The following is a 13,304-nucleotide window of genomic DNA, read 5'->3' on the forward strand; positions in this document are numbered from 1 at the left end:
ACATTTATAGAATGGCATATATATATATATATATATATATATATATATATATATATATATATATATATATATACACACAGTATATATAGTATGCACTGTGCGTGTATATATATATATGTGTACTATATATATATATATATATATATATATATATATATATATATATATATATATATATATATACATACACACACACACACACACACACACACACACACACACATATTTTCAATAGCAGAGCATATTCAGTCACAGTCACTGCATGATGTTACAGTCATGGAATATAAATGATGTAGAATACCTTACCAATGTGAATGATCGAGTCTGATCTTGAGTCTGCACTAGTTCTGTCCCAGGATATAGTCCAGAAGACGGACAGACAGATCACTGCATGCAAAATGTCCATCTTCTTTCCTGACTTCTGACCACAAATCAGATCTTCATAGGAAGCCTGGGAGCACTGTGGAGAGTTAGACGATCTCAAAAGAGTTTAATCCCTGTGTTTCTATGGGGTTAAAGATGGAGGCATTTGAGATAGAGACCAGTATTTATCGAACAGGGAAAAGTCGCTGGACAACTAGGGTATGATTTGTTTCCTTGATGCAAATCCAAGCAAAATAGTTGATCCTCAGTATGTCACTAAAATATCCATTGAGCATCCAAAGCTGTGCATCAGAATGATTTCACATGCACTGTAGACAATTCTCCATATAGCCGCATATACTACAGCAAAATGCAGAAAATGACAGTATTCCTTCAGGATCCTAGTGCAGATCTAGCTCACAGAAATCCTTTTAGATTAACAGAGAGGGGAAAAAAAGCACATGCATACACATAAATATGTAGCGATAGTATACAGCCTTTGCTTCATGTATCCTCTTCTATTGAGCACTCGGTGACAAATGTACATGGGAATTCTTCAGCATCCAACTGCAAAAGTAAGGAGCTGCTGTATGTTTTAAGAGCTTTCCCTTCGGTATGCGTTGGGATGATGTAGAGGAAAGCTGTAGTATCCAGATGTAGTGGAGGCTTTATCCTCAAACAGGTTGAATGTGCAGTTGGAGATGCCCGTATATGAGAGCTGTCTGCTGTAGAGCAGTGCTGAATAACAGAACGCTCCCAGTTCCCAGCTCCAGCAGCAGCAGCAGCAGCAGACAGGCAGCCAGCACGTTGCCTAGAAATGAATCACCTAGGAGAAGCAGGGAAATACAGAGAGGAGATAAGAGTACCATCAAAGCCAGGGAGAAAGACAGAAACTGAGAGCTGGAAAGGCATTTGGCTCCTCCTTCCTGTCCCTATCTGCAATGCAAGGGAAAATAAGACACAGCTCACAAGTTTTCACTTGGCCTTTGAAGATAGGAAGGAAAGAGGCTGTACTTGAAGCCTAATGGTACCATAATATGTAGATACACAAATGCACAATGTACCTTTACTCTGGATACCTTGTCCTTTACTCTGGATCTCTTGCAACATAGTATTTGGACAAAATTATTCATGCTTATTAATTTTATCCCCCCCACTTGGGCAATCAATGTAATTGCTTGACATCCTGGAATACTATCAAGCGGTATATTTCATGCAGCTAAAGGAATCTGGACTTAACCATGTGCTGGCTATGCATTTTAATAAAATGTGGACATTCCTCATGGTTATAGGATGGTACAGTATGTTTAAAATGCGTACCTCTCATTTATTCACAAAAATAATCTGCATACTGTATGTTATCTACTGCTGCTCAATGCAGCAAAATGGTTAACTGGAACTAAATCAGATTTTCTGCTGTAGGGAGAGCAGAGCTAAATATGCCCTAGAAGCAGCATTTAAAGATATTCATATGTCTTTGAGTATAACAATGGTCATGACCTTGCAGCTATCTATACATCCTAACAAGAGATTTCTTTGATTCTTTCCACGTTCTGTTTCACTGGCAACAGTGAGAATTATCATGTAGTTTACCATTTGGATATGTTCAACTAAAATCCCTCTACAACATACAAACTCACTAGAATATGATGCACTGTACTGTATAACACTTAAGTTTACATATAACGTAAATCAAACTGACAGGACACATACAGTAGGTATAATAGATACGTAACCATGTATTTTAAACAATGGATAAAAATGAGCTCTTGTCTAAGCTGACATTTCTATGTCATTTGTGATTTAATAACAACTTCATAAAATAATTCAAAGTTTTGTTCTCTTGCTTCATACTTATATTAGAAAGCTTTTCTGGGGCACTAACTATTCTCTTGACACCTGACTCTGTATCTATTTGGGTACACACTGGGGAATATATTTTATTATAAGATCTATGTCATTATTAAGGCCAGATTGGCACAGTATGTCTTGCTCTAGAGTATTTTATCATCTATTCTGAATAATCCAATTTTTGCCTGTGGAAAGTAACACTCCCTTGCCTCTATAGACATCATTGGGCAAAATTCTACTATAAAGCGCTGCGTGTACTGCTGCTGCTGTCTGGCCTGCTATTAAATGATGTCATTTTATAGTAGTTTTCATAATCAGGCATTTTACTTAATACATTCAGCTATGGTCAACTGAGTTCTGATCCATCAGAAGCTATCTTCCTAAGAAAAAATGGACCATGGGCTTGATTCAGAGATGGATACAGTACACACAGCAGCTCTGTCTTTGGATGCAGCTGCTGTATGTAAATAGGCGAATGCTAATGGAACACTCAAAACAGGATAATACCTGATGTAAATCAGCAATGGATTCCACCAGGGTGGCACTTATTATCGGAAAAAGATGGCTGTGTGATCTGGCTGTTGCAGCTACACTGTTGTTCCCTAAGTAGTTCAGCTCAGACAATAAATACTTAGTTTCTTTATTATCCCTTATTAGCTGGAACACTACTTTAAAGACTTATTTCAGTGTAAGAAATTCAAAGTAATAAAAAGATTAACTGTGCTTTTAATACACTTAAAATACATTTTACTTATATGTTTTTAAATACAGAATAGAAATTACCATACATTACAGCAATAACTAACAGTCTTAATTTAACTGCACCGTTACAAATAGTTACTTATGAATTATATTAATAATGGGCCCCACATGCTATTTAATATAGAACCAATTTCTGAGAACCAATTTCTGTTGGAGAACTGAATTTATGACCACAATAGCTACTTGTCTGGTTACAGTATCTCAGATTTGCAAGTTTATAGTTTTATGAACACTAGGTAAAGATTGTAGGGATTGGCTGGCTCTATTCCAAAGAGCAGAGTTTTATTAAAGGATGCAGAAGTAGAGTAAAACAAGAGCTCTGCTAATATGTACTTGCAGTGGAGGGTGACATTTTAGGTAAAAATCTGACAGGAATATCTGATCCTAATCCTGAGCAAGGGACAGTCAATATTCATTGACAGCATGCACAATACTGCAGGCTTAAAATACTGGATTGCTCAACCTCAGTTCTAAGTAAATATAGTTACAGTACCTTTGAGGGGATTATATGTAATATTGTAGCCAAGTTGCTTGATTTGCAAAATGCCACAGATACTGGCTTGCCTCTCTGTATAGCTAATGTACAGTATATTGAGCTGTGATGACTGCTAAATATGTGGTGCTATGATGAGTTGTACTTATACCTCTCTATTTGCTGTGTAGGTTTTCTGGTGCTGTCAGCATCTGTCAGCTGAGCATACATTTTAATACTCCTCTTCAGTCAGTCACTGTCAGTCTCCTGTGATTGTAGACCAGCAAGTGCCTCCTATCCAGCAGTCTGCTGAAGGAGGCTGATGTTCGGATTATTTCTCTGCTCGGATCCACCTCCACACAGTAGGGTACTAACTTTCGGTAGCCCACTTCAGTTCTGCCTCTAAATTTGCCTCAGGCCGCACCTCTAGGCCTTTAAGCAGCTCCTATTGTCTGCCTTTCCACACAAAAGTAGACTCCTATCTCTCACTCAGTCAGTGGTGCAAGTAGAATTTTTTTCTTGGTGGTACTGATAGCCTCCACCAAAAATGGGCGTGGCCATGTGTCATGAGGGGGCGTGGTCACACAAAGCTAGAGGAGTGACTAAATGACAATAGTGGTGTGGCATCAGGAGACAGGGAATGAGAAACAGGGAATGACTGGGGGTGGGTTGGCTCTTGCTTGGGGGAGTGCCGGGCAGCTTGTGCTTACAATTGTGGAGCCTGCTCTTCATGCTGTCGGCGCCGCTGATGCCTGTCAGTGTGACAGGCTAAATCAGCAGTAGCAGGTAGCTGCATACAGCACCGATCATAACGCTGGGTGGGCGGGCTGCGGATGCATTATATTTAGACTTTAAATAAAAATAGAATTGACAGTGGGTCAGGGGGTAAGTGGTACTGTGTACCTGCAACATATTTCTTACAGGTACTCCGTACCACGCCGTACCCCCTTACTTGCAACACTGCACTCAGTCTACTCAGCAATGGGGGACCCAGCTCACCACCTCCATGGGATGCAGCTCCACACAGTCTCCATTGGCGGTAACCTAGCAGCACCAGTTCCCACCTCTCAGATCATTACCTCAAACTGCAATCCCCAACTGCTGCTCACTCTCAATTGTCATCTCCTGACATGGGTCATGTGACATGCTACTGGGTTTTTGTGCAGCTGCCGAGGCTGCTGGGAATTATCCCCCTGTGTAAATAAATGCACTCTAGCATGCTTCCGTGTCACATACAACACATTGCATAGCCGGGCATTACACTAACGCTCTGTTAATGGGTATGGGTCATTGGTTCCACCTACATTAGGTCAACATGCATTAGATTGACTACTGAAGGTTGACCTAAAATATGTCAACATGCCTATAGTCGAAATGGTTGGAAGGTTGCATGGTCCACTGCGCTCACCATGCTTTGGGCAGGGTGCCTTGCTGCGCTCTACACACTATTCTATTCTCCCTCTAAACTCCAGTAGATGGTAGGACATGAAATACCAGCGCAAAAACGAAGTGAAAAACCCAAGTTGACCTTTTGACTGTCGACCTAGCCATTGTCTACCTAATGCTTTTGTCAACCTTCCATCCATGTCGACCTTCGGCATGTCGATCTATTTCAGGTGTCAACCTAAGCCATGTCAACCTTTAGTGGTCGACCCAATGCACGTTGACATTTGCTGTGTCGATCTAACAACCATATACTGTGTTAAAAGACACCTCCTGCTAATTTCGGTGATCTGCTGCTTCATCTAAGGATGTAGATTAAGATCAATCTGCGGAAACATGGGACCGCTGAGTATCACTTAAATTATGCAGCATAGTTGGTATGTTCACCCTGCTGTCCGGCCAGTCGGGATCCCGACGTCGGGTTAATGCAGGGTTGCCTACTTTTTAAAAATCATTTCAGGGAGAAATATAAAAGCCAAGGGGCGGTCCTTGCATCGCTAGGGGGTGGGCCTTGCATCGCTAGGGGGCGGGTCTTGCATCGCCTGGGGTCCCTACAGTATTTTGATAAGCATGCATCAAATTGGTAGTGGGGGCAGTGCTGGGAGAACAGGCAGAGGGGAGACAGGGGAGAGAGCAAGGAATGAGTAGTGTAGTGGGGACAGTGCTGGGAGACCAGTCAGAGGGGAGTCAGGGGGAAGGTAAGGAATGAGTAGTGTAGTGGGGACAGTGCTGGGAGACCAGTCAGAGGGGAGTCAGGGGGAGGGTAAGGAATGAGTAGTGGGGACAGTCTAGTGCTAGGAGATCAGGCAGAGGCATGGGCTGGCTAGCAACTTTCAGCGCAGGTGGGAGCACAAAGAAGAAACCCCCCCCACACACACACACAAAGACACACACACCCCCCAGTGCAGCCAGGATTTAAAAAGAGCTATCTATATCTATTCGAAGTTGCTTGTAAAAGCAATGTTGTTCACTTGTAAAAGTAAGGCTTGTAAAGCGTCTTCGCGTCGGCGGCATATAGCGCATGCGCAGTTAATACAGCGCAAGCGAGGGGGCAGCTGCGGGGGAAAGGGACCCTCTTCCGGGAGTCCGTGAGACGTCCCAGGATTCCGGGAGTCTCACGGACATTCCGGGAGAGTCGGCAACCCTTGGTTAATGACTGTCGGGATCCCGACTGTCGGTACCATATACCACACCCGTTTGGGTACCAGTGTGCAAAGTAATAGCTCTGGGCTGCACTGTAGGTCGTTAGAGGTAAGGGTAACACTGCCCTGTAATGTATTTGTAAGGATTACTAGCTAAGTTCTGCACTGAAGTGCTGGCAATTACTGTACGCTATACTGGCAGTTCTACATAAAATGAGGACCGAATCACTGCAAGTGGAACTTATATCAAATCCAAAAGACTTGAGAATAATGGGAAGATGAAATTTTCATATTCACAAACAAATCACAGTCTCAAGCACAAAACACACACAAATAGACACTGAATAATTAAACAAGAACACCAATACATTTAACACAGGCAAAACTATATTAAACAGAAATAGACTAAGCAAAAGTACAGAGACACAAAAATCAGGTTCTCATTCCAAGAATAACTGCAACCATTATCGACTAACTTAGGGCAACCATTGTCAACTAACATAGGCAAAAAATAGTGTTAAGTAAGGAGGGTGAGGAAGAAATCATTCAATTAGGAAAAAAAAAATTCATTTTATTTTAATCATTGCATTTGCTTAAAAATGACAGCAAATTGGACTATTTTGGTGGGGAACGAAACTAACAAACATCGCTCTCCATCACTTTTGATCTGAATTTCAACTCTCCAGACTACTGTACTGTACATCATAACTCATATGATTTGGTATGTATTGGTGGGTAAATAGTATTATAGGTAAAATTTAGAGGGAACAGGGAGCTGGGGACTAAGACAGCAAGGTGTTATTGAAAGACTATAAATCTATCTATATGGTGGATGTAAGCCGTCATTTGGCCGATAGCCTGGTATTACTCCTGTCTGGAATGTATTTTCTCAGATATAACTATGGCGAGGATCTGCAAAGAACACACATCTGGTCACGAAGAATGTGCAGCTGTTATGTGGAGGGTCTATCATATTGATTTGACACCTTCCATCATTCTGGCATCACAGGGGTGCCGATAAGTGGGCACTTGCTACAAGGGGTATTCTATGCATATGAGCGCCATTCAATTGGTAGGTGCACCCGGCACTATCCACCTTAATCTACATATTGGCAGGTATACCATGGCCAATGACCCCTTGATTCACTATAAAACGTAGCTGGACAAACTACTTTTGAAAGCACAGCAACAAGGCCACATTACGGAGAAGTTACGTCAAGCACTGACACAAAATAATCCTTCCGTTCCGATCTTCTTTACTTTACCCAAAGTCCATAAAAATCTCACACACCCCCCTGGACGCCCTATATTGTGTTTATTGATCACCACCACTCTGCTCATTTATGCACTTTAATATTTGCGTGCAGTTATTTAATACACGCATCTTAAAATTATATCACATAAAACGTAAAGTATGTGCCATATATAACACTGTAAATTGAGACACTACAGTATGTTGGTGTTTGTTTTGTTTTCTTTGCAGATACACGACGTACAGTGTACAAATGCTGGGTATGGAGAAGAATGAAGCCAGGATGATAGCTAAGGTTTCCTGGGCAACCCGTTGCGCTCCAAGCAGCGCTTCACTGCGCGGAAAGTGACACTCAATGACGGAGACTGACTTCCACCTCATGCACTTCCGGCCCACGATCCTCCAACGCAGGCGGGCGGACGCTGAACACCGTGGCCAGTGGCGGATTGGCCATTATATTTACCGGGAACTTTCCCGGTAGGCCGTTGCTACTGAGGGGTAGATTTATTAACAGGTGAAGTGGGGTATATGCGCTATCCCCGTGCGCTAAAGCAGGGGATAGCACATCCCCTGATCTATCAAACCCGTTGTGCGGGTACTTTAACGGCAGCGGTTCGGGGGCGGGGACTTAGCGCATGTACTAGTTTTAGTACAGAGCGCATTAGCCATACCTAATTTATGATTCTTCTTTATGTGCCCTTCGTGCGTCTCTGGGGTGCTGTCCTTATCGACAGAATTTTCTGGCGCTGCGGGTCTCCTCTATGAAGTTACGCGACGCTTGCTGGTCTCCGGCGTCTTCAAATTCAAACTGCCCATGCGCCGGGTACTACAGCATCCCCGGCAAACATTACCCGGCGCATGCGCAGTTTGAATTTGAAGACGCCGGAGACCACTAAGCGGAAAACTGCGCATGCGCCGGGTATACAACGCAAGCCCAAGGTATCCGGCGCATGCGCAGAAGACGCCGCCGGACGCCTACAGCATTCGTTATGGGAGGAAAAGTATCCCCGACAGCAGGGGATAACGCACTCCCATAACGTGCACACAAACATTAATAGATTCGGGCGAAAGTCAGGTTCTCTTCACCACGATAAAGTGGTGAAGCGAACCTGCGCCCATAAGGTTCCTTAAAGCAGGATTAATAAATCTACCCCTGAGGCCGAATTTTAAGTGACAGGCAGCAGGGGCAGCGCTACAGCCCCGCCTCCTCCCGGCCGCTGTTCTCCTCTGATCGGTGAGCCTGAGCCTGCGGCGCTACTCACACAGGGGTAGATTTATTAATCCTGCTTTAAGGAACCTTATGGGCGCAGGTTCGCTTCACCACTTTATCGTGGTGAAGAGAACCTGACTTTCGCCCGAATCTATTAATGTTTGTGTGCACGTTATGGGAGTGCGTTATCCCCTGCTGTCGGGGATACGTTTCCTCCCATAACGAATGCTGTAGGCGTCCGGCGGCGTCTTCTGCGCATGCGCCGGATACCTTGGGCTTGCGTTGTGTACCCGGCGCATGCGCAGTTTTCCGCTTGCTGGTCTCCGGCGTCTTCAAATTCAAACTGCGCATGCGCCGGGTAATGTTTGCCGGGGATGCTGTAGTACCCGGCGCATGCGCAGTTTGAATTTGAAGACGCCGGAGACCAGCAAGCGTCGCGTAACTTCATAGAGGAGACCCGCAGCGCCAGAAAATTCTGTCGATAAGGACAGCACCCCAGAGACGCACGAAGGGCACATAAAGAAGAATCATAAATTAGGTATGGCTAATGCGCTCTGTACTAAAACTAGTACATGCGCTAAGTCCCCGCCCCCGAACCGCTGCCGTTAAAGTACCCGCACAACGGGTTTGATAGATCAGGGGATGTGCTATCCCCTGCTTTAGCGCACGGGGATAGCGCATATACCCCACTTCACCTGTTAATAAATCTACCCCACAGTCTACTGTGTGTTCGTTGTGATGTCCATTGCCCCGCCTCCCTGAGGATCCTCTGCGCCGCCCACCATCACCATGTTGCAGGCAACGAGTCCAGTCGCGCCGGGTCCCCGATCAGTGTCCGCCAACGCCGCCCACACCAAAGTGCACTAATACTGTCTGTGGCTTTGCCTCCTCCCGCCCGCTGTTCTCTGGCCCCGACTCAGAGAACAGCGGGCAGGAGAAGGCGAGGCCGCATGCATCTAGTAGTAGGGCACTGGGTGCGGAGAGAGAGAGGACAGAGGGCGGGAGGAGGCGGACCGCTTTCAGTAACAGGGCAGCAGCGCGCTGCCTGCTAGGAGCACCATAGTGCCGGCAGCAGTGACAGTGTCCCTGCCCGGCAGCAGCGCGGTGCATTACGAACTGTGACAGCAGAGTGGAGACCCGCCCAGCAGCAGCGCCTAGGAGCACCATAGTACCGGTAGCAGTTACAGGGCCCTCACCCGGCAGCAGAGCCTACCACCTGGTCAGCAGCATTGTGAGCCGCAGTAACTGCCAGCAGCATCAGCACTTAGCCAGCGGTAAGCTGACCTGAATATGACAGTATTCCCTGGTACAAAGGGGTGGCGGTGGGGGGAATTTGGGGTATACAATATATGGAGTCAGTATATTGATGTACATATGGATTGATAGATATGGGAATCAGTGTATGTATGGACGTATATGCAGCATGTATGTACTGTTTTTATTTATGTATGTATGTGGGAGGCTATGTATGTACAGCATGTATGAATGAGGAGGCTATGTATGTATGTACAGTATGTATGAATGAGGAAGGCTATGTATGTATGAGGCAGGCAGTGTATGTATGTGGAAGACAGTGTCTTTATGTATGTATGTGTGAGTGTGTATGTGGATGGCAGTGTATGGATGTGGAAGGCAGTGTATGTATGTGTGTATGTGGAAGGCAGTGTATGTGTGTATGTGGAAGGCAGTGTCTTTATGTATGTACACTGGAAGGCAGTGTATGTATGTGTGTATGTGGAAGGCAGTGTCTTTATGTATGTACACTGGAAGGCAGTGTATGTATGTGTGTATGTATGTGGAAGGCAGTGTCTTTATGTATGTATGTGTGTATGTGGATGGCAGTGTATGGATGTGGAAGGCAGTGTACAGTATGTATGTAGAAGGCAATGTATGGAAGGGATACCTACGCTATTAGGATGCTGGCAGTCAAAAGACTGATCTCGGCATACCGAATCTGACAATCATGACAGGGGTTTCTTAGCACCCTTCCCTTCTTCCCCTACCCTCCTAACCCTCCCTTGCATCAGACTAACCCTTCACCTCCCCACTAGTGCATAAACCTAACCCCCCCTTTGTAGTTTCTAAACCTTCCCCCCGCACCCTAACCATAAGTCACCCCACTAGTGGCTAAACCTATCCCCCTATTCTCTGCCTCCCACTTCCCGCTTTCTTACTATTCGGGATGCCGTCTGTCGGCATTCCGGCCTCTATGCAGTTCCAGCGCCGGTCTTTCTGAAGGCAGTCCTGATGCCAAAATCTGGCATCAGGACTGAAGTTTGGCATCAGGACCGCCAGGATGCGAACTGTATGTATGTATGTATGTATGTTTGTATGTATGTATGTGAGAAGCAGTGCATGTATGACCTGTATATATGAGAGCTGCAGTGTATAGATGTATATATGAGAGACAATGAAAAGAGAGAATGTGTGTAAAGGGGGAGAAATAAAGATAGAAATGCCAATATGAGAGATGAGATAAATACACAGTCCTACCCCTCTGCAACAGATAGAAGCACAGCAAGTGACCCATACAGTCCTGGTGACCCCACCACCCACACTGCCCCCGCCAGCCAACACCCGGGACACACAGTTTTAATAAAGGATAAGTTTCAAAATGGACTGTGGCACTTTAAATGGGAGAGTTAATGAAGTACTGCAGCTTCTAAAGATATTAAGTGATGAATCCGATTCCCAATCCCAGACATTGGGGGGACATGGGACTATGTTTCTATGTTTCTATGTCAGCGCCCACCCCATTCTTGGCCATAGCAAATTAAACTGAATTAGGCCCAAAGTGTGGCCATGTCATCATACACTCTGTTCGGGTGGAATTGTTTGTGAGATCTTAAAAAACAAACAAAAAATTATTTAATTATTCCCAATATAGTGAGCTTTTGATATTTAGGGGGAAATTTACTAAGATGTGTATTCTACTTCACATGTGATGTTGCTATGGGCAACCAATCAGATCCTCTCTACTATCTTCTAGACTCTAGAAGAAAGTAGACAGGATCTCATTGGTTGCCCATAGCAACATCACATGTGAAGTAGAATACACATCTTAGTAAATGTCCACCTTAATGTCTGTTATAGTGTAAAACTGGCCTTACGCTAGATGACCTGCATACGACGTGATACATTGTCCAATCCGATTTATTTGACTTGTATTTAAATCATGTGTGTATTCCTTGCAGGCCAGGTTGTTTGCTCCTTGTGTGATTCACAGCAGTGTGGGTTGTTAGGTCTACAACAACTAGGTCGACAAGCATTGGGTCGACACCACTAGGTCAACATGGGTCTAGGTCGACAGGACATTAGATTGACACAAGCATAAGGTCGATAGTCAATAGGTGGACATGGAGTTTTCACTGTTTTTTTTTTAACCGAATGCCGACACAGTCGACATGGACACAGTTTGAACTGCACCAATTCACTCACGATGCTTCGGGCAAGGTGCCTCGCTACGCTCGGCACACTTTTATTCTCCTACCAATTCTCCTACCACGCCCTAGTGGATGGTAGGGCATTAAATACCACCTGTCAGCTCATGTTGGCTCAAAAAACAGTGAAAAACCCTATGTTGACCTTGGCCATGTCGACCTAATGCTTGTGTCAACCTAATGACCTGTCGACCTAAACCTATGTCGACCGTGTTACCTGTCGACCTAGTGGTGTCGACCCAATGCTTGTCGATCTATTTGTTGTAGACCTAATGACTGTATCCCGTGTGGGTGGAGGGGTAAAAGGCTTGCACTTCTCATCATGTATACATACATGTAAAGCCTTTACTAGTGATGTAAGCCCCTGTTTTTGATTTTTTTTTTATTGAAACTTTATTGAGCTAGAAATACAAGATCAGGGCGGCTGTCACAGATGAGACAGGACTGGGTACGACATAGTACTGACTGCAGTACATTATTTAGGTTTCCCTTTTCCCATAGCAACAGGTTATAAGCTGCTAGGTATGTCAGATTGACTTTGCCAAATAGATGTATTTTCACTCTGCCTGCAGATGGCAGTATTTTGGAGACTCACAGACACTAGACATATATATATATATATATGATACAGTATCTACAATGTGAAGCTGAAGTGCTTCATAGTGTAATGTTGTTTTTATTTAAAATGAATGTCATTTAATATGAAACTCTAAAAATAGATTGGTCTCGTACCCCACTATTCATCAGTGTGGGCTCAAATACAACATGATATAAAACGCAAGTCACCCGGTCACTGGCATCTAGATTCTCCTTGATCCGTGAGGTCTGCAGCGTTCGTTTATTATGAAACGTGTCTGGACTTGACCTATCAGACGCATTTGATATCCCGGTATATAATGTGGTATTTGAGCTCAGATTGATAAATAGTGGGGTACGAGACCAATTTATCTTTTAGAGGTTCATATTAAATGACATATATTTTGAATAAGAACTGTATCGCACTATGAAGCGCTTCCTTCTGCTCCACTTTGTAGATCTCCACTAACTCCTAACTGAAACCAGGAATATTGCTTAAATTTAATTGTGACCTAGTGCCTATATATGAAGATGGAGTAATATATAAATGTGAGTGACATTTTACAGTCTCACCAACAAACACAAGTTAATATTAATCAATCTAATATTCAGACACTATTGATGCTTTAGTTTTGCCTGTCAAAGTATAGTGATGTGGTAATCCAGCCTACTGTTATATTGGCTCCGCCCATTATTGATTTGTTGCCGCCCACATGAGGCCACTTCCAGAAAAATTCCAGGGCCACTTTTAATCCCCAATCCGCCCCTGACCGTGGCATCTGATTCACCCTTT

The 13,304-nt window shown here is 44.2% G+C and overlaps 1 protein-coding gene across 2 annotated transcripts in view; it reads right to left on the reverse strand.

The window, feature by feature from the left end:
* GRID2 (glutamate ionotropic receptor delta type subunit 2) overlaps window positions 1-1,282 on the reverse strand; it is a 1,102,902-nt gene extending 1,101,620 nt beyond the window's left edge. Inside the window, exon 1 of one of the 2 annotated variants that reach the window (XR_014472933.1) lies at window positions 307-1,282. Coding sequence is in view for 1 of the 2 variants with exons in the window: in XM_083179104.1 (XP_083035230.1) it covers window positions 307-406 (100 nt within the window). In the remaining variant the exon portion in view is untranslated. The remainder of the gene's footprint in view (window positions 1-306) is intronic. The other variant, XM_083179104.1, reaches the window with a different exon arrangement.
* Between the last annotated feature and the right edge of the window lie 12,022 nt (window positions 1,283-13,304).

Source organism: Crinia signifera, chromosome 1 (assembly GCF_055691185.1).
Source record: "Crinia signifera chromosome 1, ASM5569118v1, whole genome shotgun sequence".
Lineage (NCBI taxonomy): Eukaryota > Metazoa > Chordata > Amphibia > Anura > Myobatrachidae > Crinia > Crinia signifera.